Source organism: Pelmatolapia mariae, linkage group LG10_11 (assembly GCF_036321145.2).
Source record: "Pelmatolapia mariae isolate MD_Pm_ZW linkage group LG10_11, Pm_UMD_F_2, whole genome shotgun sequence".
Classification (NCBI taxonomy): domain Eukaryota; kingdom Metazoa; phylum Chordata; class Actinopteri; order Cichliformes; family Cichlidae; genus Pelmatolapia; species Pelmatolapia mariae.
This window is the reverse complement of record NC_086236.1, coordinates 69,853,544-69,880,532: the sequence shown is the minus strand read 5'-3', so window position 1 is coordinate 69,880,532 and position 26,989 is coordinate 69,853,544. Positions and strand designations below refer to the sequence as shown.

Below are 26,989 nucleotides of genomic sequence, written 5' to 3'. Positions count from 1 at the left end.
CTTGGAAACTGAAAAACAGCTGTCTTTAAGAGCAGCAGCACTTGATTTACCAACGCTGTGTTTGCAGTGTTTGAATTAATAACGTTTCAATGATGCAAACACTTCTGTGAGGCAGAATCTCTGGTTAAGTTTGAGCTCAGAAAGCAAAGAAAAAAACTCAAGTTTTCTGGCTAATTAACATCAGATTTAGGTCTGCAGGGAGAACCACTGTTAACGTGAGAGAGAATAATACTGTGACACAAATGCTCTTCCTTATAAGCTGATAAAATTTAATCGGGCTGTATCCAATCGTTTGGTATTTTCCACATTTAATACAGCTGTGCTGAATCAGTCATCCACTGCAGGTCAGTGGTTTCAAATCTTTTTAGATCGAAAGGAGCAGGTTGCACTGAGAGCTGTGAGAAGTTAAACCAATTATGTATCTATTTGAATATTTTGAATAAATTAAAAAATATCATATTCGATAAGCAAACGATAAAACACAGAACTACCTACATAAAGAGTTGAAATATTTAAAAAAGTCTTCAAATCAAATAAGTTATTGATATAAATTATTTAGCCAGCTTACTGTGATGAAAAAAAAAAAAAAGTTTTACTTTTTGTTAACTACAAAAATCCAGTTGTTGTTCCTCAGTAGTATTTTCCCCAGTGACACCATTAGTTCCTGTCAGTTTTCATTTTATAATGTCACCGTTAAAAATAGCTCACGCTGTGAAGAGGAGCCCCAGCAGATGAGCGGGCCATAGTCACTATGGCAACTTGATCTGATAATGTGAAAAACGTGGCTGTAGGTATCGATAGTAAGACATCCCCAGTCGATTCATAAAGTTCATGTACTTTTTTTTCACTTTGCCACAGATTTCAGTTGCTGTTACTGCCAAATTATTCTGAAAACTTTAAAAGAGGAAAAAAAGATGATCAGTGCCAAATTTGATGAAGCTCTGGCTATGTTTAAAGTATTTATGGTTTCAGACTAAGTGCAACAGAGTGGCCACATAAATCTCGTCCACATGAGAGGCTGTCAGGCCCAATCTGGATTTCCTAAGATAACAGTAGACAAGAAAAAAAAAAAAAAGGGGGGGGGGGGGGGGGGGGTTCTGTAGTGCCTCCCAGTGGACAACTGTTCTAGATCTGGACTGATCTAGATAAATGTAGACATTATGACATCACCCACTGGTTAGTTAACTGTAAAGACTTAAACTGAGTGTTTTGGCTTTCTTGACATAAGGGGTAAATCTGACACTGCATGCTCATACAGTGGTGACTTTATAATCATAACAAAGGACTGCCTTAAATCTTCATTATTCTTTTTGACTCTAATCAGGATCAAAAAAGGACCAAAATAATTTTAAAAAATGAATTTTTTCTTGCAGTGAGTAAAACAAGAGTCCATAAAGTGACAGAGAAAGGGAGCCAAAGAGTCTTTTTATTTTCCTGTACAATCTGACATCTTTTTCCATCCAGAGGTTTGACCCCCTGCTGATTATTAGGACGAATGCAGATTTAAGGTGCAGCCTTTAGTTTTGTGATTAGGAGTGACTGCAGCTCAGGAGATAGCACAGGTAGTTTTCTAGTACGAAGGTTGATGGTTTGATCTTTTGCTGCTCGAGCCTGCGTGAGCACAAGCTGATCGCTGATGCATCTATTGCAAAAGTATAGAAAAAAATGCTTGTATGATTAGTTGAATTTATAATGGTATATATACCATTATAAATACTCGAGTAGAAAAGCAGTTGGTATACAGTCCATGAAACTGACTTAATGACCTCGGGAACTCCTCTGAGGCTACCAAACAGGAATTATTTGTTTCAGGAAAGCATCTGTCGGAAGATTGTTGGTGCCAGTTTTATTAAAGATTAGATGAAAAAAGTACTGTGAAAATGTTTAAATGTTTTATAAATTCTAATATGGGGGAAGATCAAAAATGTCAGTTATAGACTTCATTCAGTACCACCTGAATTCCCCAGCAATTTCACCAAGCCACTCATTCCATGAAGAGCTGAAAGTGCATGAAACCTGGTGAAAAGAATCAGGACTTTCACCAATCAGTGACACAAAACTCAAAGTGGTGGTGTAGTGGTTAGGATTGCTGTCTCACAGCAAGAGGGTCTGGGATTGAGCCCTTAGTGGGGCCTGCATATTATCCCTGTAGCCCCTCTGGGTGCTCCAACTTCCTCCCACAATCTTAATGTTAGGTTAACTGGTGGTTTTAAATTGTCAGTGGATGTCAGATTGCTTATATGATCATTTATTTTATATATGAATCAGTTAAGCATTGGCCAAACATTCTTTCTGCTGATTATAACAGCCTAATTCTGTAAAATGAAATTCTTTGACTTCAGCTGCTTTTTGTCTTTGGTGTAGTTGGGTGGTTGTGTGCCTTTGTGAGAACTAGTTTAGCCATTAACTGAACCATAGCATGGTCACATAGTTAAGACAGTAAAGTTTAATGTAACTTAGTTAGTTGAAGCTAATCATGATTAAATTTTAACTACATCCCCCGAGTCAAGAAAAGGGTTGGGTAAGCATACTGCTGCAATAATGATCCGAAACTGTAAGCATTCCCGCCTCCCAAAACAGCCGCGTCAGCATCGTGATAATCTGGTCTAGATTTGTGGTCATGCGTGCAATAACTAGAAATACAGACTTTGGAAAGGACTGCGGCATTTTCAGGTGCTTTTGTTGCACAAACATGAGCTCTTTAAAACTAGTCAGGCTATGAGATGACAGTTTCAATGAACCTCAAATCTCTATATGTCTATTGCTTTTACTGTTGTTTACAGAAAGCCAGATACTCTCTGTGACCAACTTCCTCTAAAATCCAAATCAGAAACACACTCTGCCTTTTTTAACTGCTACATACGGTCTTGAATTCTCAAATTGAGTAGTATTCCTGCTTTTTAAGATGACCAGATGGGCAGTTAAAGTTGACATATTTTTGTTATCACCTCAAAGAGCCCAGGCACATGGCACCACCATCAAATCAGAAACAGATTGTACCCGTCTTCCATTTCTTTCCATTTATATCCTGAACTCTAAAACACAGGAGGAGAAACTGTCCTTCTTCTCAAACCCTGGCATTCAGTTGTTAAACAGTTGATACTTCCCAGAATTTAAACACTCGGAATTTAAACACTCGGATGAGCGTTGAGAGCTGTTAGCCCGACTGTAGTGTACAGTACGAGCAGGTCACTCAGACAACGAGGAGACGCTGCACTATAGCATCAGCTCTCCTGGGAAGCTGGCACTAAACACCTCCATAAAAAATCATCTTGAGCTCTTTGCATTCCACCAGAGAGAGCGGTGAGCTGGCAGCTACCCAAAAAGAGTGAAATATTATCGTGGGAGAACACATCGAGACAAGCTCTGCCAACATAAAGCTTCCACTCAGTTCAGGGGGTTAAAAAGCCCCAGAGCACGAGCTAAATGATAAGGACCGCTGCGCCACGCATTAAACAGATATGCACTCCACTCTGCTCCAGGTGTGACTGGCTGGAAGGCAGCGGCTGGCACTGTGGTGGTCCGCTCACTCTCTCTACCTTTGATCATTCGCTGTTGTTTTGCGGCCTTGCATGCTTCCCCCAGGAATACAATTTATAGAGTCCATTAGATGTTTATAGGACATGTATAAATCAAATGAGAGTCTGCAAAGCAGGCTTAACTCACCCTTTGTTCTTTTTATTTTTTATCATCATACAAAGCCTGCTTTGAACAATCGTTTGTCATTTATGAGGCAACAATTTTAATGAAAGTTGCAGAGTTGGAGTGGATGCTGGATCGTTAAGTGTGTTTTATCCCTATAATTCCTTTTTTTTTTGTCTTAGAGTTCCATATAGAACAATACCACAGTTTAGATTAGGGTAGATTATAACCTAACCCTTATAATCTAACCTAAGAAATAACATAATTGTTATTTTTGAAATTATTTGTATCTCAAAGCAGAACATTGTTGTTAAATTGCTCAGGGAGAGCATAAGTAGCTGTAAACACCACAATATTATGACCTTAGAAGTTGTTCTAGCTAAGGCTTTTTTGCAGATGTGCACATGGACATCACCTGTACTTGCTCTTATCATACCAACTAAGGAGCTTCTGTTCCAACAAATTCGAGGGTGAGCAAACATCAGGAGTAAAATTCTCATTCTGTGTAAGTTCGGGGTCCTTGGTGAAATTGCAGGCAGACGCTTTTTTAATGTCAGATGCTTTGTGCATATCACAAGGTTTCTTTTGCCAGTATTAGATAGAGAGAAAGCTTTAACATGTCTTAAACATTCTTTCCTAATATGTATATCTGCACAGGATTGTTTTTTAATGACATTGTCTGTGCAGTTGCTCCACAATCATCAGTTAAAAAGAGTAAATTACACCAGGCTGAAATACAGTTTTGCTGCTGGTTGTCATTACATGTGTTCAGAAGTGGGTGTTTTTTTTACAATCTACAGATGCACCCAGCAGTGATGTCACAGGTTCCTGGAGTGCACCTGTACAACACTGCAGCAAGGTGAAAAGGTCAGCAAAGATGGAGATTATGAATAAGCTGATAAAATGCAATTTGCAAATCTGAAATATGTGCAGAGATTTGGAGCTCGGGCTGGTTTGGAAGTCTTCCACTTGTCAGTCACCAAAAAACTATGCAGAAAATAAAGAGGACTTTTGCCCAAATAAACAAAAGAACTCCTCCAGCTTTACTGCTCACTGTGTTATGTGCTTTGTCAAAGAGCACATTTCCATTACAGTCACTGATGCTAACATTGACTTAGCGAGGGTAGGTACACATTGAAATGGACTGTGATGTTGTCTTGAATGCAGACGGAGGCCGGTGTGTCACTGCAGCTGCAGGACTACAAAGCAATTTCCCAGCGTGCAGATCTGTGCCCAGAATCGATAAATCACATTCCTGATTACTCTGCAGGGGGAAATAGAGTTTGTATTGTTTCTCCAAGACAAATGTAAGCTCCAGGCAAGATAGATCTTATTTCCAGAGCCAAAGAAAGACAACCTAAAGGCACACACACTGGCACACACACACCTCCTCTTCGACAGGGCCTTCCACTCTGTTAAACCGAAAACTGCTTCTCCCCCTTTCACTTTTCTCTTTCATTACACTCCAAAACTCTCCCGTTTCTGTCACGCGCTCCCTCCTTTTCCCCCCTTTTCTTCTCTGGTTTGCTCCATTTCTTTCAAGGTAGCAATTTCAATAACTTCTCTGTGATTGAATCAATTGAAAGTTGCAGAGCAATTCCAAAAACTTCTTCAAAGCTGTTTGCAAACTGGCCTTTTTGCTGAAAAGGAACTGTGTGTTATCTTCAACACATTTCTGTGTGTGTGTTTCAAGTATTGTGAGGTGTCAGCTGTAACAAACAAACATAACAAATGTACATTTGTGGAGCAAAAAATGTGTTTGTTTTTTCAATTTGGGTGACATTTCTAAAGTTTCATATCAGTAAGAATGGTTGATATATTTCAGTGACAATTGGATGCAATGAAATTCTAAAGTGTAGCTTTGTTCTATTAAAAAACACAGAGGTGCCAAGAATCCTCCCAAAGTCGTTTTCCTCCTTTTAATCTGGGCCAAGGTGAGCATGGTGGTAGAGTACTTAGGACTGTGGCCTCACAGCGAGATGATTCTGACTTCAGTCCTTACAGGCTGGTTAGGGTCTTTCTGTGTGGAGTTCGCATGTTCTGTTATTTCCTCCTACTGTACACAGACATGCACCAGTGACTTTGGGTTCCCAATCATGGATTGACTGATGGATTTTGGACCAAGTCTTACCACTGGTAAGGATCAGACAAAAGACAAACTGGATCATTCACATAATATCCTGAGTAGTAACTACACTGCTCAAAAAAGACAATGGGATGAAATCCTTGGAGCCTACACTGGTGCAGTGGATCCTAGGATCCTCCTAATGCATGACAATGTGTGGCCTCATGTGGCGAGAGTATGCAGGCAGTTCCTGGAGGATGAAAGAATTGATATCACTGACTGTCCCCCACGTCTTCCCTGACCTAAATCCAATAGAACACCTCTGGGACGTTGTGTTTCAGTCCATCTGACGCCGCCAGGTTGCACCTCAGAGTTTCCAGGAGCTCAAGGATGCTCTGGTCCCGATCTGGGAGGAGATTCCCCAGGACACCATCTGTCATCTCATTATGAGAATATCAGACACACACAAGTATGTAGGGACCATATGAACTGCTGAGTACCATTTTGAGTAGGATGGACTAGTCTGCTGCATATTTTTTCCACTTTCTTTTAAATTCAGCCCTCTGATTGTTAATAATTTTCATTTCCATCAACCAGTGTGGCGTCCTTTCATTCCTTACACATTATCCAAACCATATCAGTATAGATATCACGCACAATATGTTCCCCATTAATATCTGATGTTTTCAAAGTCTTCCTTTAATTTTTTGGAGCGTGTAATGACAATGCACCAGCTAAAACCTCAAAGAGTGACTGCATCTTTCACAATTTTGTCTGCAGACAGGCAGACAGAAATACCTCTCAGACGATTCAAAACCATCTCTTTGTTAGGTACCGGTATAGTAGGGGGTCTGCAGAACCACATTTTTTAAAACACACACACACGTACATACAGGCACAGATCTGGACAGCCCCATGAAGGTAAAACAATTTTGTTATATAGCAAGAAAACTCTCATGATAGAAAGAAAAACGAATCTTCACTGTGAAATGCATCAATATACTGAACAATTAAACAATCTCACACGCGATTGTATTCAGAATAATCTTGGATATATTTGAATTATCATGCTGTATTAATAATTGCAGCAAAACAATGTTGAAAAACTTATATTTCAAGAGCAAAATCAATAAAGAACTCTACTACTTGTGTACATTTTTTGCAGTTTTTGGATAATCAAGTAAATCACATCTGTATAGAATAAATGAAAAAATCCATATGCAAAATCAGTAATACATATTAATTGTTGTTGCAACTTTGCTCACAATGGTACAAATATTCAAAAAAATAGCAGCTTTACCTAAGTGGGAATAGTATAGTAAAATATTATGTAAGGTGCCGTATATTATTACACCATAACAACATTCTCATTTTCACCCTTTTCTGAACTACTAACATCACTGTGTGTGTCTTAAAGCTCCTTATGAACTGGAAAACTTGTCCTAATAGAATTTCTCCCCCGTGCGTTTCTGAGCACATGTAGTTGCATGCATGAAGTCTTCTTCTATGGCTTGAAGCCACATATTTCCTGTTACATTTTATTGTATCAAGGCGCCCCACTGGGGGAAAAGAAAGTAGACGAGAGAGAGAAAACAAACGCTGTTTCTTCCCCTCTGGCTAAGGACTTCCTGAATGTGTCACTCATCCTAGAACAAGAATATACAAAGCCCCAACAAGAGACTTTGGTATTATTCCCTCTGCATGCAGGTGTGGACATGCAAACACTTACACAATTTCTTTTTGTACTCTACCACAATCCATCCAATAATACAAATCCTACCAAGAATGAGTGTGTTCCTACTGCTGCAGTGCGTTAATGGAAGAACTGTCATCATCACCTATAGGATCATGTGGCTTTTTTTTTTTTTTTTTGAAAAGGGGAGCTTAAATGTTTATTGAGCCCCGGTGGCGCATAAGAAGATCTGACCTCATCTGGGCAGATATAAAGCGTCTGCTTTCAGTGGGAGTACAGATGGAAACTAGCTTCAGCTTGATCCGTAACTCACTAAATCTGCTCCGCCGAATCAAACAGCTGTTTGGTTTCTGTGCACAATTAAAATCAGAGCTCCTCTAATAATCTGCTTGAGTGAAGACATATCGTACATGTGCAGAAGGGGGAAAGTAACTTCTTAGTTAATCCTAACAAAGTTGCTTATGTGATTTACTTCTTTTTAAATTTCCACTTGTGCAGCTTAGTACTTAAAGTCTATGACTTTAGGCGGAAATGTTGTATTTTTACTCCTAATTTCACAGTAAACACAAGAAAAATAAAGGCAAGCATTATAGAAAACTGTTTGTGCTTGTGATTTTAGAAACTACTTGAATTCAGAATTTTCCTTCTTCTTCTTCGATATTTCCAGCACTGTTTGCATAAGTTGAAAAATATCTCTTCCCACTCAGCACACCACCTGCTGTGTGACACATAAAGAAATCTGATCAGACCTGTGAGCTGGCAAACAGGCTCCTTTGTTGCACCTTTGAATCCAAACTTACACCGGTGCTGAAAGCACTACAAAGGGATTGTATAGGCAGAACAACAGCATGCAGAACAGTATATGCATGAACTTTCTACTTGTGCACAAACTTTTAAAAGCGCACCACATTCTTCTGGTGATTAAGAAATCAGGAGCTCAAAGCAAAGTCTGAAAGAACATGAGACAAGGAGGGAAACAAAAGCTCGCAAAAGAAAAGAAGAAGGTTGAAAGACTGAGATGGTGTGTGTTAGTGTGTCTGTGCGACAGAGTGCAAGAGGTGATTACTTTGTGTTAATCTAGTATCAGCTTTCCACCATTTGGAGGCTTCCCAGTGTATTACTCATTATCTGCAGACAAGTCTGTTAAATACAGATTAGACAGGGCGAGTAAAGGGACACAGTATTCCTGAACTTTCTCATGAAACTCTCCTTGCAGAAACAATCTGTCTTCCCATGGGTTATCTGGGCTTTTCTCTGTGATGTCCCACTTTTTTCACCCTTCATGTTTTTTTTTCCTCACTCTTATCCAGCTGTGCTCCATATTTCAGCCCTTTTCGTTTGAGCACATTTTGAATTGAGCTATCCCAGTGTTTCAAAAGGGCAGCAAGGAGAAAAAAGAAAAGAAAGAAATTAGGATAGGTTATCTATTTGAGTTTTTTCTTTTCTTCCAGAAGTCAATGTATTTTTGTGATGTCCTCGTTGACTTGAGCTGGTGAGGCCACATTTTTTTTTCTCATAATTACTTTCTACTTTCAAAAAGAAAAATCAATAGATCCATACGGGTGTACACATCCTGCTACAGTAAGTGCACATCGGGTGAGTGCTCCATTTAGAAGGTGGCTCCTCACAGGTCACAAATCTAATAAGGTCTGTGCAGCCACATGCTATCACTGCATTACAGAAAGCTGTTTACTACTGTTACTGTTTAAAAGGAAAAGTATTAACAGATAAATATAGAGAATAGGTATACAGCAAAACAATCACTGAAGAAATTAGAAAGTGCTTTGAGTACCTGGGCATAAATTATATATTGAGTTTAGGTTTTGATGTGCTTTAGTTTGTCAAAACTAAACCTACAACCGCAACAAAAAACATTACTGATGAATAGCGATCCTAAACCCAGAGATAATCAGTTTAACATCATAATAGAATTTCAAATTATGACTTGTTTTTAGGATTTCTGCTTGAAAATTGACTTCAGAACCAATATATTGTTGAAATAGTTGTTCTTGCATTTTCTTATGTTGATGTAATAATAATTCAGATAAGAATTATTCCTAGCAGATAGTAGGAAGTCTGTACACAAGCTACTAGATTCATTCTCATAAAACAAGAGGCTACACAATTCCTTTCACATCAGGAGCCTGTGTTTCACTTTCAAACTAAGTGAAAGACAGGCTGGTTTAAAGGCACAGTACGTAATTTCTGCCTCTGGGGCTCTTTCAATCAGAAGTATGGGCAACAACGACAAAGGAGAGACATTACCAAAGGATTATATTCCTTTGTGAATTTAACTGAAATGAATGTATTCACTGTGTAATTTTAAAACTGTATATACTGTATATTCTGTGTATTTATTATTTCACTCTTATTGCCTGTTCTTATTGTCCTTATCTTCAACGTTATGCTGCTCTGTTGTTTGTTAATTGCCCCTTGGGGATAAATAAAGTCTTCTGATTCTGATTCATTTTCACTGTACACAGTACAATGAGATTCAATGTGCAACTTCTCCAAAGAGCCACGTGTGGATACAGACCCTTACTCCAGGTCTGGGACAGATTTGTTTCTGTGGTGTACATGCAGGCAGCAGAAATAGTGACCACCTGTCACTATCTGTGGCTGTAATATTTTTGTATTTGCTAAGCGTGTTTGATCCCCTGGTGAGGTATTGCAACTGGTGGGGAAAAAACGTATGACCAAGGCTCAACAACTGATATAGTGGAAGTCCATGTAAGTCTGTGCTAGCTTAGCATTAGCTTGAGTGAGAATGTAGACAAGAACAGACAACTCCCTCAGGAAGTAAAATCGCCTGTATCTGGGAATTACGTATACCAAATCTGGGGAGCAGTAAGTTCCTATAGTGACTTGGTTTGTGTACTACTCAATATTTAAATAAACGTAGAGCCCTCCACCATTGCTCTTGCCAGAGTTCGCTGTTGTATCAGCTAGTTAGCGCCACAACTCCATGGAGCTACTGACACAAAATAACATGTTTTTGTAACAGTCGGCATTGCTTTGCCATCCATTCATCCATTTTCCTCCACTTTTTTCAATTTAGAGCCATGAAGTACATTTTGTGTCTGCAGTATATAGTTTGTAGGGATGTGTCACCATGGCAACCGGGAAACCACAGCTTTACAAGGAAGTGGAAACTACTGTGTTTTAACTTTGTTATCTGGTGTTAAAAGTACATTGGTTCACCCCACCAGCAACCCTCCAGTTTCCAAATCTAGATTTTCTTTCCTACTTTTTAGAAAACATTAATGTCTTGTACAGTACTGTGCTGTCATGTCTTTATATTTTGCCTCCAAGCAGCTTGCAATAGTTCTCCAGGCTCTCTGAAGGTCTTTCAAAGTTTATCTTTGGACATTAGTGGCTTCATTCTTTATTTTAACATCTCTTCGTATCTGTCCTTAATAAAATTTGTGGAACAGGTACAGGACAAACGACATGGCAAGACTAAAAACACATCTACGGCAGATGAACTGGGGGCGATCATGGCTCAAGAGTTGGGCATTTGCCTTGTAATCGGAAGGTTGCCGGTTCGAGCCCCAGCTTGGACAGTCTCGGTCGTTGTGTCCTTGGGCAAGACACTTCACCCGTTGCCTACTGGTGGTGGTCAGAGGGCCCGGTGGCGCCAGTGTTTGGCAGCCTCGCCTCTGTCAGTGCGCCCCAGGGTGGCTGTGGCTACAATGTAGCTTGCCATTACCAGTGTGTGAATGGGTGGATGACTGGATATGTAAAGCGCTTTGGGGTCCTTAGGGACCAGTAAAGCGCTATATAAATACAGGCCATTTACCAACTGTATGTGAAAGTCACATCTTTAAGAAATCGTAAAGAATCCAGCAAAGACCCGACACAGGATCTGGGAGATGCTTCTGGCCCTGCAGCTGATCCATCTGCTGCTCACCAAAGCATCATCAGAAATGGTTTCAGAAGAAGGATGGCTGTCAAGAAGCTGTTTTTTAAGAAAAGAAATGGGGAGAAAAGGTTGAGGTATGCTAAGTTACACAAGAACTGGGCCAAAAATCTGTGGCAACAGATCTTATAGAATGATGAATCAAATTTTTCATTCAAGTCATCAACAGCAAGTGTCTATAGCATCTGTAAAACATGGTGAAGGGCCTGTCATGGTTTGGAAATCTTGCCAAAACCGACTGAATTATGAACATTAAAAAAGTATCAACAATGCAATACCATCTGGAAAGTATCTGGCAATAGCTTCATTTTTCAGCATGACAATGATCCCAAACACACTGCCAGTGAAGTAAAAGCATACCTAGACAGAAAAGCACGCAATGGAAGACTATCAGTCATGGACTGGCCTCCCCAGAGCCCGGACATCAATATTATTGAAGCAGTGTGGGATCATTTTGCCAAAATAATAGAACAAAAGGCAGCTAATGCTAAAGAAGGGTTTTGGAATGCTCTTCAAGAAGCCTGGAGAACTATTTTTGAAGACGTCTTAAAGAAATTACAACATAGCCACAGAGTTCAGGCTATGTTGAAGAGTAAAGGATGTCATACCAAATATTGACTTCCAAGATCGTTACAATTCTACAAACTCTGTTTTTGATTTATTCATAGTGCTGTTCATGGACTCAAAATAGTACATGTGAGACTGGACAGATGAAAAATCACATTCAGCTACATGAAAATAAGGATGGAAAATAGATTATAGGTTGTGAGTGTTTGACAAACTGCCATGAGACTGCATTGTGGGATCTGAACTGGGTTTTTTTTACCACTTATGCAATAAAAACCGTATTTAACTCAAGTAGAAATCATGTTCACAGAAGAGGTGCTCGATTTAAATTTTAATTATTTGCGATTTTGTCATATACTCAGGTTGTATCCCTCCTATTAACTTATGCATTCGGTAAGTCCACTACATGCATACATATCTACGTAACAATTTGTGGTATTTCAGTGGTGTTGCAGCCCACCACTGTTATCTGGCTTCAAAATAATGCTGCAAACCATACAATGAATGAAAGTACAGATTTATCTTGTTTTCATCACTGTTGAAAACATTTCTTGGAAAAGAGGTACAGTATACAAGTCTACAAGTATATAACATTGGTCAAAAATGTTAGATGCTTTGAAGTTTTAGAAGCTTTCAAAGGGGTGTTATGGATGTAGCCAGCACTGATTAAGAACAACAAAGAAAGAATGTGAGCCAAACACATTAGTGAAAAATGGACAATGTGAAAAACGATTGGAAACCCTTTGAGTGTAAAGTCTTAATATTTTCTCTGAAGTTTTCTGCGAGTGATTCTGTAAGAAGTTACTAATTAGAGAGAAATTTCATGTTTGTCTGCTTCTAAACAAATTTAACAGTTTTTGATGTTCAGCTGACCAGCTGTGCATTGACTCTCGATCTGACAGCAATTACTCACAAATACAAGTCTGAAAAAGTAACCTCTGAACACTGCGTCTGTTTTCCTATAATTAATAGCGAACAACACAGTTCTTTCCAGGAAACATCTTGGTGATTATCAGCAAACTGTTTGGACAAAGACAGATACATAAAATGAAGCCAAATTATTTGCAACATTTCTGCAGCCGGACCTTTGCTACCATCATGAGTGCATCTTGAAGCATGCTTGCGCAGGCTCACTTTGCTCTAAGAATTACTTAAGAAGCCATATTTTTAAAAGAAACAATGGCTGGTTTTGAAGACACATTTTGGATTGTGCCATTTTACACTGCTTGGATGAACACTAGTTTTCAGCATTTTCTACAGTAAGCTACAGTTTTCTACAGTAAGCTACATCGTCTTCTGCGTCTGGGTTAAAAATAAAAACAGATGTGAATGTTAACAAGGAGATGAGTTGTCCTCTGCAGACAAATTCTTCCAAGAGAAGTAACCTGCTCTGTTTTTATGAGTTTTGAACTTGGAGCTTAAAGGCAGAGCTGTCTATAAATCACATAAAGATAAAACGGATTAGGTTAACTCTTTGCAGAGTAAGTGCACAATAATCACAATAATCACACATATAGAAATGCAGAAACACATTAGTGGAGCACTGAGAAAAGACAAAATGTGTGGTTCTATAATAGATATACAACGAAATGGTTGGAGATCAACGTAAATGGCTTCTATCTAAATGTTTGCATAAGAAAGCATTCATTAATCCACAGAAAGACATAGGCCTTTTCAGAGAAGTGTCAGCCACATTATACATACTCCTTCCCTTTCAAACTCACATTCAAGCTTTGAAAGAATCATCCTAATTAAATGGTTTATGCCCAACTGTGTGAAAGAGCGTTTGATAAAAAGACATGGAAAAAAAGGTTGGACCTTACTGCCTCAAAGCTAAAAGCTCCTCATTGTATCTTTTTGAGGCAGTAATAACAGCTTAAACAAACATGCTGACAAATATGGCAAAAACACCACTGAAATACAAAATCTGTCTCTGCTGCTGAGATCACAGAGGGTGTCCTTCACTGTGACCTTAGCAGGAGTCAAAGAGAATCTGAAAACCAGCAAGCCGATCACATGACACAAGGAGATAAGGATGCCACTCACTGTGTTGAATCCTGGAAAGAGGCTGACCGCTGAGGCTGTATCCAAAGGAATAGGTAGAAACTGCTTCATGGCCAGCGAGGTCTGGACAGCAGGCAGGGTGGGACGCACCAATGCAGGCATGAGGCCATTTTGACATGTGTTACCTGCAGGAGGGAGAGCAAAGGCAACATGTTGAACTACAGACAGCAACAGGGCAAGATGCACAAGCCGAAATCTGGAAGCGTACATTTAAATTAACCTTCAGTGCTTGTTTTATTCAGGTCTACGACATCACGATGTCCCTGCTTTCAGTTTGTACAAATCATTTAATCTACCACTTAAGCACCTCAGCCACCACAACTGCCAAGGCAAGACATTCCTTACATCGGCTCCAGAGCTTACAGTGAAAATTGATTGAACTTAAATTAATGCCAGAAGTAAAAAAGTATTTTTGGCAGCTTGTGAAATACATTGTAATTCATCTGATGGCATGGAAATCCCCCCCAAATCTCCACTTGGGTTGGTTTTAATGTTTTAAAGCTGGAAAAACCTTGATGCCCTTTGGGGGATTTCCATTATTTCAAAGTAATTTTTTTCATCATTTTCTAGCAATGGTTTTATTATGGTAGTGCAAACTCATCATAATCTAATTTCCTCTCTCCAGTTTTGAAGATTTTTATATTTTAACACTGAACTGTGATTACATTGTTTCAACTTCAGGTCCAATTGCAACCTTCTTCTGGAACTTTTAATCACATCTCAACTGAAGAAGAATATGAAAGTCTTCTGCTGTTCTGTGCTGAAGAACACACATTTTTTAACCTCCGGGGGGAAAAATGAAGACAGTCCAAAAGTTCTAAACAGTGCGGTACTTCTGATGGCTATTGAGGCAAAAGATGTTTTGAGCCTGGTACTCTATAGCCTCTTTTCCACTAGCATGCAATGGACTCGACTTGACTCAACTTACCCTTGGTCTATAGGGTTTTCCATTAGGTTGTACTACCTGGTACCAGGTACTTTTTTAGTACCCTTTTGTCAGCGTTCCAAGTGAGCTGATTTGAGCCAAAAATCAACAAACTGCCACTAATTAGCCAGGGAATGACAACACTGGATGGGGTCATGAGAGGAACTCCTTCACAAGAATCATTTTTGAAAACTGTCACTAACTGAAAAGCCTACACACAAATAAAAACTGTGGTCCAGCGATGAGGTGCAGAAACTTTTGTGTTTGGCGGCTAACGACAGAATCCAGAGAGAGCTAGACAGAGCGACCGAAACGAGAAAGTGTGCCAGGAGTTCGTAGGAAAGTTTGTTTTTAGAACTTATCCATCTAAATGCTGATAAACTTTAAAGTTAGGGCTGTTTTTGTTGGTTGGTTGCTCAACACACAGATCTGTAACCAACGCCTGGGAATGATGATGACTTACAGTAGAACTCCACCTTCTCATCTAAACATGGTATCGTCTAGGTAAAGAAATCCAACATCGCTGTTGGATTTCATATATTGTCAATAGTGAAGACTGAACAATTTTTTAAAGAAAAACAAACTAATAAGATTTACAATTTCATTCTTTGGCAGGGCGTGGTTTGTTGCACGGCTGCAGGGGAGGCTGACACACCAGAGCTCCATCAGCTCACCACGCCTCCCTTGTACAAAACGTGCCGGGACCTGAGGTTGGGGTTGTTGTTGTTGTTGTGTGTGGACACAGCTGAAAAGCTGTGGCCGTGTGTTAGAGGAACAGCAACCAGAATAAAAAAAGAACAAACTATGTGAGATCGGTCATTCATACCACACATTCAGTTTTAAATTGTTTATAAATATATACGTCATCCTTCTCTGTATCAGTTTGTTTTAAATCTTAAGTCAGCATTTTTCTTTCGCTTTCAGCCAAAGCTGATGAAACTGTTACTACATGTCCCAGCCGTTTTTGCACAAGAGGGGTCATGCTCCTTGGATGCTTGATCAGTGAGCCACTAAATAGTTTAACGTCATATGACATGCCCTACAGCCTCTTCTACAATTGCACCTGATTGGATGAATACATCTGATAGACTCTCTGCTCCTGAATTTCAAACTTAAACTAACACCATGGCTGTTTCACAGATTTTCTTTGTCACTGCAAAGAAAGTGTTCTTGAAAATCTTCAACATGAGAAATAATCCATGCTGATCAAGTTATGTAGTTTTCAGAGGCAAGTCAAGTAGTTTAAACCTCAACATTATGCAACTCTTTGCTCTATTGTTCAGAAATAAAATGCAGCTGCACCACAATTGCTCAGCTAGTTGCACAGATAATAAACTCAGCGTGGAAATGATGGATCCTGTGGAAACTTACCATTAGGTATATGGCTGTTGATTTCAGAGTCAAGAACTCACCTCCATGATCAATATCATATCTACAATTTGCCAATAACCATTACAAGTTATATCATTATAGAAGGGTGCATTCTAACTGTTTTACTTACTCTAATCTTGCAAGTGCAGTCATTAATGTGCATTACTACACGGTTAAGAGAACACTCTGTGAGTTGTTTCAGTGTTTCACTTTACTCATTCAGGTTGCAGTCTTGTGAATTCCCTGAATTCTTCTTTCTTGTAATCACAATAAGACCCAAACTGTCTACCGAGAGCAAGCTTTATATGCAGATAACCGCCGTGTGATTCTACAATGATGTTTATCTCTTCAAAACAGATGTTCTCGTTCTGAAATCGTCACCGCAAATAGCTGACGTGGAATGACTGCAGCGAGCGCAACGTTTCAATGAGTCAATGGCAAGTGAGGTCTGGCCCACACATCTCTAGGAAAAACAAAAGTAAATATTTCATTTTTATTGTCATGTGAGCGCGCCACGCCAGCAGAGTGCTTTTAAAACCACCAATTAGAAACAGCACAGGACTGATTTCAGTACGGCCAGGACCGAACGAAAAAGAGCAGAAAAAACGGTCACAAGCTTCCAAAACATTAGGAATTAAAGAAGCTATTCCGTAAAGCTATAATGAAAACCAGAGGGATGATTTTTTTTAAATCACTGCACATTTAACAACAGTGGAACTCCGGGCCAGCATGGCTCTAAAGCGCTGGCAGATACGATATCAAACCACTGTCTTGAGACAAATAAAAACAAGTTTTGCCACGTTTCAGTCCCCAGGCAGTGGTTAGGGGTAAATAAAAAGCAAAAGTCATAAAGATGAGAGGAGAAGTGGGGGGAAAAAAACCCACAATTTGTCCCCCTCTTCTCCCACTCTGTCTTCTGTCTTTTCCCTCCAGTCGCCGGAGCGCTGCCATCTGTTGGAAAAAAGAGCACATGCCGTCTCTCATGTGGAGGCACGTCCTAGTCCCAACTTTAACAAAGCATGTCCTTCTGTAGGGATCATTCAACCGTGCCATCTCTCAACATGCCGGCCTGACGTCAGCCTGCAGGCTCGCTTCACCTCTCTCTCAACCAAAATCCGCCATTCATCAGCTTGACGCGCACAGTCAAAACAGCCCGCTCAAAGACACCGGGGATGATGTGTCAGATTAGTCTGCAGTGAGATGAGGAGTGACAAACTGAAAAGTGAATTTGTTTGATAGGGTCACGTTTGGTTTGCTGAGTGATAGGAAATGAAATCTGACTTCCCACCATGGTTGAAGTCTGAGATTTTTTATATACAAGTAACTGATTTGTTCCATCACTGAACAGGAAATCGCAATAAAGTTGTGTTATTTTATTGACACAGTTACTAGTGGGAAAAAAATAGCAATTTTATTTCGAGACACATAAAACATCTCCATTAAAAGCCTTTCGTAAGTGGTCACTTTTAGAGTGTTTTATAGCTCAAGATTTTTGAATTATTATTACTTAATTAAGAGTAACAGCTTTAATATTTTGAACTGTAGCTTTATGCACTGTTGTGAAATTAAATCAGTGGCAGTGCCTTCTATTGCTCGACCTTAAATGTTGAAGGGGAAAAAATGACTGAAATGGATAAAAGCGAAATACTTTCAAAGGTGAGTAACTGTACTTAGCTTTCTTTCCACCATTCGAGATATGATCTGTTGCTTATAAATAAAGCATCTTTAATCCACAGTATTCACATTCCTCACAATAAAAACAATATTTATTTTTCATGCAGTATTTTTCAATCTCTTTAGTTTTCTTAAATTTTTTCTGTTTTATTTTTGCCAACAATCTCTAGTACTCTACTGGTTTTTATTATTATTATTATTATTATTATTATTACCCCTCTCCTCAGCCTCAACTGGTTGACCAGATTCAGTTCAGTTCAATTCAATTCAGTTTTATTTTTATAAATCACAACAGTCTCCTCAATACTTTTTAAATTGTAAGGTCAAGACACTACAATAAAAGAGAGAAACCCCGACATTTAAACAACTCTCTGTGAACAAGCACTTGGCGACAGTGGGAAGGAAAAACTCCCTTTTAACCCTCCCTTTTTTTGGATGTAGGGTGTAGCTGGAATTTTCTCAGTATTACTGTGGGGTGTTTGCCTTACAAATAAGGCAACACGTATTCTGGGCCGTGGATGGCTAGGTGGTGTCAACCTATTAACGAGCTAACCGCGCTAATGCGTTGACGCTGTGCAGCCTCACGCGCGGAGGGATCCGCGGTAACTCGCTAACTGAGATTTGCCGCGTTAATGCAGTTATGGCGTTAACGTCATTTTAACGAGATTAACGCTGACAGCACTAATTTTGGCACTATATTAATAAAACTGAATCATTATTGTTAGTAGTAGTAGAAGTAGTAAAGACATTTAAAGGCATTTAAAGGCAATTTTTAGGTTTCAGTTTCTTGTTATTTGAAAACAAGAGTGAGGGGTTTAACTATAAAATCAAGGGCATTTGATATTCAGTCACCTAAAAGAATATACTGATTCTTACATCATAGACTGCTTTATTTTTCAAAGAAATAACACATCATGAAAGTGACAAATGACATCATAAACATTAAAAAGTAGTTATTTTCTGTTAAACATTTACAGAATCAGACTTCTCTTCATAACCGCTGGGGTCACTGCCTGCTGGACATGAGGAACAATATGGGTCCAGCCATGGCTAGTCTATAACTTAACATTGCAGTGCTTTCAGCTAAATACTGACATCAGGGTCCAAACCATTTAATTTAATTTCTGTAATATTCACAATCTCCCTTTAGCATGCTAGCATATAGGCAAGTATTCATTTTTCTGGACTTTCACTTATTGTGTAGGATTCCGTTTCCAAATCTGGGATTCAGATATTTTGGAAATATAAACTCTCTCAGCTTCTTCACCTGACATCCATCTGGTTCACAGCAGTAATAATCACGCTTCACTTCACCTGTTTGTTGCTGTCTTAGCAACTTTGTCACAAGATTTCGTCACTTTTTCATACACCTTTGGCAGATCACGTCTTTTCAACCAAGGCCTAGCAACAGCTCTAAAGCTGCACATCATCATGCTCTCCGGGCACAGTAACGATGCGCTCTCGCTCTCTCCCCGTCTGATGTGCTCATGGGGAGGAGCAAGTGACAGAGAGCAGCGGTGCACAGAGTGAGACATAAAAAGTAGAGACCTCCTGCTGCTCTCTGAGAGCTCACATTACATGTAAATGTAAAACGTCTTTAACGTGTGTGTATGGTGATTTTAGAGAATCAGACATGAGTACTTGTCCCGCTGTTGAATATCTGTAAATTTTACAGGAACTGATGCAATTATTCTGAGATATTTCTCACTGTGGTGCAATATGAACAGTCACAGGCTCACCAAGGTCACTGGACAAATTCCCTGGGTTTTTTTGTGCAAAATTTCATGCCAATAAATTAAATAAACTTTTTATCTGGTCCACAGCATTGGATTGGTTTCCAGCCTTATTCCCACACATATTGTAGATCAATGCGACTTGTATGGCTAATAATCTAAAGAGCTCTGAGAGTAAAGAATTAAGGTCTTCCATAGTTTCCTAAGCCTGAGGTGTAAAAAGGTAAAAGGTAATGGAACAATCGCAACCTGGCCAACATGCCCAAACACATGTAAACATGCCTGCATTCCTTCTTAAACCTGATCTTCTGTCACCACCAGGAAAAGGTCACAATAAAAGGCAACAAGGAAAGTAAACTTTGACCCCAGCTACTGAGCACCATACAAATTTCATGATACTTTAACATAGTGACAGAAAAAGTCAGGTACAGGAGGCTGTAAAAGCACAAATGGGATACATGTTTCATACATGTCAGAGAACTTATGTGTGCCTGACTTAGTGACTGAGTAAATCCAGGTGACAGTGTCATCTACTGTGCATCAAGACTTTCTCCGGAGAGTCACTCCACTCTGGAAGGTCATCGGGTCACACTCATTATATTGAAGTAGAAGACTGCCTGAAAAGCCTGCAAGTCAGAAATGACGAACTTTGAGTTCTCTCCTCAGCCCGGGCCTAGTCGTCTATTTTTCTGTCAGGAGTATCTGCTGAAATCATCACAACTAAAGTAAACAAGCAAAAGCCAAACAAACAGAACAGTAAAGGTCACTGGAATAAGAAGCCTGGTTATATGTCAGGACAGTGGCCTCCAAACAATCTCTCTGGTACTGATCTGTTTACATAGTGAGGAAAGTGCTGGAGCTGAATGAAGACCTCTCTGTGAGCTTCTCGTGCAGGCAATGGCACCAAGTATGCGAGACCTAAATGTAAGATTTATGAGTTGTTGAGGTTGCAAAATGTTTGTTTATGAAATGTAACCACAAATTTGTACTTCATGCCACACAGAAAACTGCAAAGAGAGCTTACTGTCCCCCTCTGCAAAATCTGAAACTAATGAAATCAATCAAATAAAATATAAAATAATATGAAGTCTCAGCAAAGATCTGATAATAGGCTACATTTACAGTGTTTCTGTGCAATTTTGCTTTAATTAGACCAATACTACTTTCTTTATTTGTACCCAACTATTGGTGCGCTGGATTTTTGATTTTGCGATATTAAAATGGAAACGTTTAGCTTTCTCAGATTGTCCACCTGACGTCGCTCTCGCTCTCAGCAGTGACCGTCACGCTTCAGTTCACTTGATTGTTGTTAATTTAGTATCTCTATCACTAGATTTAGCCGCTGCTCATCCTTTGCCACTTCTTGCTCTCTCAGTGTTGCTTCAACATCTGGCGCCGGGGGAGTGGCAGCCTGTTACAGCAGCTCCTGCTTATTACTGAGATTTTTTTATTCCTATGTTTTATTATTTATTTATTCTGGTCTATGGGACAAATAACGGCTATCTTATCTTATGCATGAGAGATCATTTTACATGTGAATGTAGCTGAAATCACAGTACAGCCATTGGACTTGGATTTTTTTCCAGTCCAAAGAGAAAAAACTGAATCCAAGAACTACGTTCTTTTCTAATTTATATTTTAAATTAACTGTATGTAAATGGATAAGTGTCACTTACTGTATAGTGATAATCTCATAGAGATTTGGCACTTGACCTTGCTTCCTCGAGCTCAACAAAGTGTTCATTGTTTTTGCCCATTGCTTTACTGTTTGGATTCACTGGGTCTCATCAAATCATTTCCAGCCACAACAGACAGTTGTGTTCACCACAGAAGGCTGTGACAAAAACACTCGATGCTGCCCAGTGCCAAAATCCAAGCAAACAAAGTCAACGATTTGTACGGGAACATAACAATTAAAAAACCCAAAGATTTCCCTGAAGAGTAGGCGGTGACCAAAGCTGAGCTAAAAGAAAAATAATATCACAGCTGTCATTTTTTCCACACATCATGAGTGCAATCCAATGCTAATGATGCTCTGTGTCTGCAAGACATGCAAACACATCAGCATAATGCAGCTTGATAACATTTTAATGTCAGCTGAAGGCATGCTTTAGGGCTTATTTTATTAAAACATAATTCTAATGAATCAAATTAGGCACAATCGAGCTGATACGCATTCAACCTCGGGCTTTTGGAGAAGCTTTTTTGCCCGCTTGGCCCATAAGCGTAAGGATGTAGAGCTGAGATGAGATCTGACTTCTGGAAACAAGATCGGAATAGATTCAAGTTTTCACCCACCGGCCTTTGCTTATCCATTCCTTTTGAGACCGTGTTGCAGCACACACAGTATGAGATGTTAAGAGCAGCTCATTGAACGAGATGTGTGTGTTTGTGTGGTTACTGTATCGTACTGTGATTCAGACTCTGCATTGCCCTTCCTGAAGGATTCGCGTATCTGGGGCTCAAGCTTTTTTTACTCCTGCGGCACTATATCGAGAGAGGGAGAGAGTAAAAATGATGTCTGGAGGACGCCGACTGGCATTAATAATGAATCATCTCGTGCTCGCTCTCCTCCACCTTCTGCCTCCTCTTACTGTCCTGAACCTGGCAGTTCCTCCGATAAGATCTGCCCAGAGAGACCGAGAGTCAGCGCTGCCAGAGAGTCTCAAAATAACAAGCTCGCTCTCGCGCGGCCATCTAGTTCTCTCAGCAAATATAAATCCAATTATTAGATAAATCTGAATTCCTCTAAAAACTCATTCATATGCTGATGACGTTCCAGATGTGATTAACACTTTTGTGTTTTTGCGGAGTTTCCTGATTGTATTCTGTGACCCTTAACATGCTGTGAGATCAGCAATTCCCTTCAAGCACGCAGCATAAAATCATTTCACCCCCATTAAAATGAACAAAGTGAGTACAAAGGGTAGATTTAGAACATTCTTACTTTTTGAAAGCTACACGTTCACCCATTTTCCAATTAACCTTTACAGGATAAACTCTGTACTCTTGAAATTTCATAAATCTCAGTGGCGTGTGGCATAAATCTGGCTTCCAGCTACATAACACATGCTACCTCTAGTCCCTTCAGATTAGCATACTGTAGTTGTCATGAGTTTAGCCCACTGATAAACACAGCTGTCTATGAATTGGCTCCAACAATCACTTCCCATGCACTCTGTAATCTGAGGTTAACCAAAAAGACGTTTATGTGAGGCTAAACGCCGACCACAGTGGCAAACACACCGGCTAGATATCTTCTGGGCCTCTGACTCAACAGCGCTAATAGCTTGTATGATTGCAGCCCACACTCAGCACCTATTACCCTGCTCAGAGTTCATTTACTGATTGTGATGTATGAGAGATTAGCGTTTGTTTCTGCTCTGTTTATTTTTATTCCTACACTACTGGAATCTTGTTTTGAAGAGGTCAGCATAAGTCACTTGATATTAATCACCTCAATGGAAAACAAGCTCCAGTTAAAACTGCAGCAATGCAGAGCGAGAGTACAAACAGCGTTATTAATCTTTTAAGATATACCATCCATTTTCTCCATACAGTGCACTCAGGATTGCGTTCATAAATGCTAAACCGATGCACACCCAGTATGCAGTGACCTTTACCCTTTCATTTGTTTTACACTGAGCAGTGGCGATGAGGTGCCTCTTAGTATTCCACCTGATGAGAATGAAGAGAAAACAAGCGTGACCTTCTGACGAAACCTCTGAGTTCTTCTTGGCTTTTTCACTTTCACTTCTTATGATTTTGGGTTAAACAGGCCCAAACTTAAAACCCACTCATCCAGCCCGACCTGCACTACCTTTATTTTTTCTTCGCTATCCAGCAGTTTCACACCTGACCGACATCGACTGTGGATCTCAAAGAGCTCAAGCTGTCTCTGCACCTGACAGCTTATTCATTTATAAGCTTCCAGCTCTCCTTTCCTCCCTCCCTCCCTCCTCCTCCTCCTCTGTGTATGGCATAACAAGAGAAAATCCTTCTGATGCTTACAAGCCACGGTCTGTAACTTCAGATCGCTTTAATCCCTTGAATAGAAAAAAGTATTTCATTTAACAAATCGCCCCCTTAGAACTCCGGATCCCTGTGTAATTATTCCTCCGATGTGACTGTAAGCCAGCCGTGAGAAGAGCACTTGACTTGAAGTCGCTCGCGCATTAAGTCTTCCAAAGCCTCCTTCAGTCTTCTCCATAAAAACTAATGGAAGGGGCCTTTCGTCAATTTCTCTAACTAACCTACATTGAATATCAAGTGGCGCCCAAGCCAGGAGACTCCAGTCTTATTTAGATTCCTCCAGAGTGTCAGCTGGTTAAACATCCACAATGAAATCCAAAGCTTGGATTCTCAGCCACCCAGGATTGAGTCCAATAAACTCATACATGAGCTTTAGGAAGGCGTTTACCTGATGAGCAGGTTCATTCAACATTTTTAGGAGCCCTCCGTGAGCAACTTCACGCTTCCAGCGAGCAGCTCCCCCTATCCGCCTTTTTTTAGTTTCCAGAACAAGTAACAAGCAGGCTGTAACATATTTACATTTTGGAGAGGAGAAAATGTACACTTTCACTCTGCATCTGACTGTGATAAAGCAGCGAAAACACACACGCAGACAAAAAGAGGTCTCTTAGGTTTGTAACTTCACGCTCTTTTCCTGCAAAGGAAACCTGTGCTTTTACTCCCATGCTTTTAAAGGAAGGACTTTGCACTGATTCTCACACACGATGAGGAGGTGCTCTGTGTAAACACTCCACAACCACACATAAATGTAGACACTCACCAAAGAACATGCTGCTCTCCATAGCTCCTCAGGCTCGGGGGTTTGCTGTATTTCCTCTCTGGTGCCCTGCCAGTGTGTGTGTGTCCATGGACAGCAGCCTGGGCATGTCTCATACACTCCTCAGGGGTGTGTGTGTGTCTGCATGTGTGTTCAATCCAACAGCAGCGTCAGTGGCCAGTCTGCATGCTGCACTCTGCACGCCGCTGCTGTCTGTGGACCTCCGTATCTGCCTCTCTCTCCCTCTCTCCTCATACTGGTCCTCCCTTGCCTCTTTCGTCCCCTCCCCTCCTCTTTAGCGCTTCCCTTCCCTCCTCCTCCTCCTCTTATCTTCCTCCCCCTTCTCCTCTCTGGCCCCTCCACAAGCTAAATCCCTGCGCTTCTTTCTTTTCTCTCTCCGAGGTGTGTATCTGCATTTTCCAGCAACAGCTTCTTCTCCACAAATGCCTCTTTCGCTCTCTGTAGTTGTCTCATCTTTGTTTTATGTGTCAACCAAGCCTCTCCCTCTCCTGCGCTTTCTCACTTCTGGTTTCCCCCGCTGTCACTCCTTTATTTGATCGTATTCTCCTTTCCATGCTTCCATCTCCAGCTCGCTCCATTTACTTTTACTTTACTCTGACTTTTCCCATCTCTCTCTTTTGTCTTTCTCTTCATATCTTTCTCAGTGTTTCCACCTCTTTTAATATCTTTGCCCCTTGTTTTTTGTTTTATTTCCCTTTCTTGTTGCTTTTCTTCACATTTTGTCTTTTATCAACATCTTTTTCTTACACCGCACATTTGCATGCATACAAAAAACTTGGGAGAAATCAGGTTATGAAGGAGATTTAGCAACACGGAAGCAGACAAAAATGTCAGGCATCAAACTTCTCGATAAGCATTTCATGGAAGCGTTTCAGGCACTCAAGCATTAAGAACAAACTTTGCGATATGAACTAAATTGTGGCAGTCAAATTTCGTTAAACCAACAGTATTTTTTTTTCATATAAACAACAGTAAAATGCATGGGAAATATTTCAGTCAAGGCAGAATTAAAGCTCTGCAGAACATTTTAGTATCTTTTAGCTCATGTTTTGGGTTTTTTTCCCATCTTTTTCTTATTATCTTTGGTTTCTTTGCCCTGCTGGTGAACAAAGTAACTCCACAGCAGAGCAATATGAGCCAAGTGCAAACTCTTTTCTGTATTTTGAAAGATACCAACATAATAGAATACAAAATGTGTAAAAACAACCACAAAACATTCAGTATATAAACCATTTTAAGATACCAATATCACAGCCAGTGGGATTTTCCATAGTGTCCTGGACGGAGCGCCCAGTTACATTTTTTTCTAGAATAGAGATAAAGTAATTTTATAATTCTTGATGTGTAAGTACAATTATGTAAGTTAAAAAACACTTTCTCTAAACGAGAGTGCAGGCATGCATGAAACGTCATACACACTAAATAAAGGAACTGGATTTCTGCAGTATTTTTTTTCCAGCACTGCACCTGCTGCACGATGGCATGTGCATGGACTCACACCAGTCACTACAACAAAGTTCCCGTGACAATACTTTATATAGAGCGATGCAAGAAGTAGTTACTTGTGCATTATGATGTCGAACATAACATGAAGACATATAAAGCTTATGTTAAAGTCCCACAGACAACTGAAAAAAATACTAATTAATATCCAAGTTTTAGGACTCATTTCTGCAACTCTATAAAGATGTGGTAGTTTCCTACTTTGTTTTTTAATCTATTAATCATGAAGCCATGGTGACCTATTGAAGTGCTGATTTGATTTTAACACTATTTCATTGTTTTTTGGTGTCATAAGTCATTACATTTAATGGGAAGATGGAGTGCTAAGTTATCAGATAACATTAATAGGCTTCATTAGCAAGCTGCATCCATAAACTGTGTGGGTGCATGCCACAAACACAGACATCTGCTAATTAGTAATAAGCAACATGCAAATGAAATGCTTTTATGTGACTCACCAAGACTGATGCACAGCCATCTTGGACAAGCTGTTAAGAGCACAGCAGGCCATTATATTAATTATTAAAAATGCTTCAAAAGGCACCAACACACACAACAAACCAAAAAAACTTGCTCGAGGGTCCAGTTCGCGGATCCAGGTTAGCTGTGGTTAAGTTTAGCAGGCAGCTAACTGCTACAGCCAGTAATAGGGTTAGCTTCCACTCAAAGCAGCCAAACACCTAACAATGCAAACTTTAATTCTTTGTGCAGTTTAAAGAGGTAAGGTATAAAATAAATATACCCAGAACAGTTATAAAGATAAAATTTTGCTATCGAAATAAAACAGCTTTTGTACCAGTAACCACATTTTGTTTTTCTGCTGTAAAGTCGATAATTATAATATTGACATCTATCAAGAAGGATTCATTTTTGGAGCCAAACTCAATGGCAAGAGTTGTTTTAAACTTTATTGCCCAGTCATTGAGGTTGACACATGATCTAAAGGCGCACACATATCAGCACTCAAGAGTCAAAATGTACCAGACTTTTTGGAAATTTTGTAAAATAACAACAACAACAAAA

The 26,989-nt window shown here is 39.8% G+C and overlaps 1 protein-coding gene across 1 annotated transcript in view; it reads right to left on the bottom strand.

Moving 5' to 3' along the window:
• The window catches only part of znf385d (zinc finger protein 385D), a 92,341-nt gene extending 67,661 nt beyond the window's left edge, over window positions 1-24,680 (bottom strand). Inside the window, exons 1-2 of the mRNA XM_063487980.1 lie at window positions 24,446-24,680; window positions 13,933-14,075 (exon numbers count right to left, since the gene is read on the bottom strand). Of these exons, the coding sequence (XP_063344050.1) occupies window positions 13,933-14,075; window positions 24,446-24,467 (165 nt within the window). The 5' untranslated portion in view covers window positions 24,468-24,680. The remainder of the gene's footprint in view (window positions 1-13,932; window positions 14,076-24,445) is intronic.
• Window positions 24,681-26,989: the final 2,309 nt, after the last annotated feature.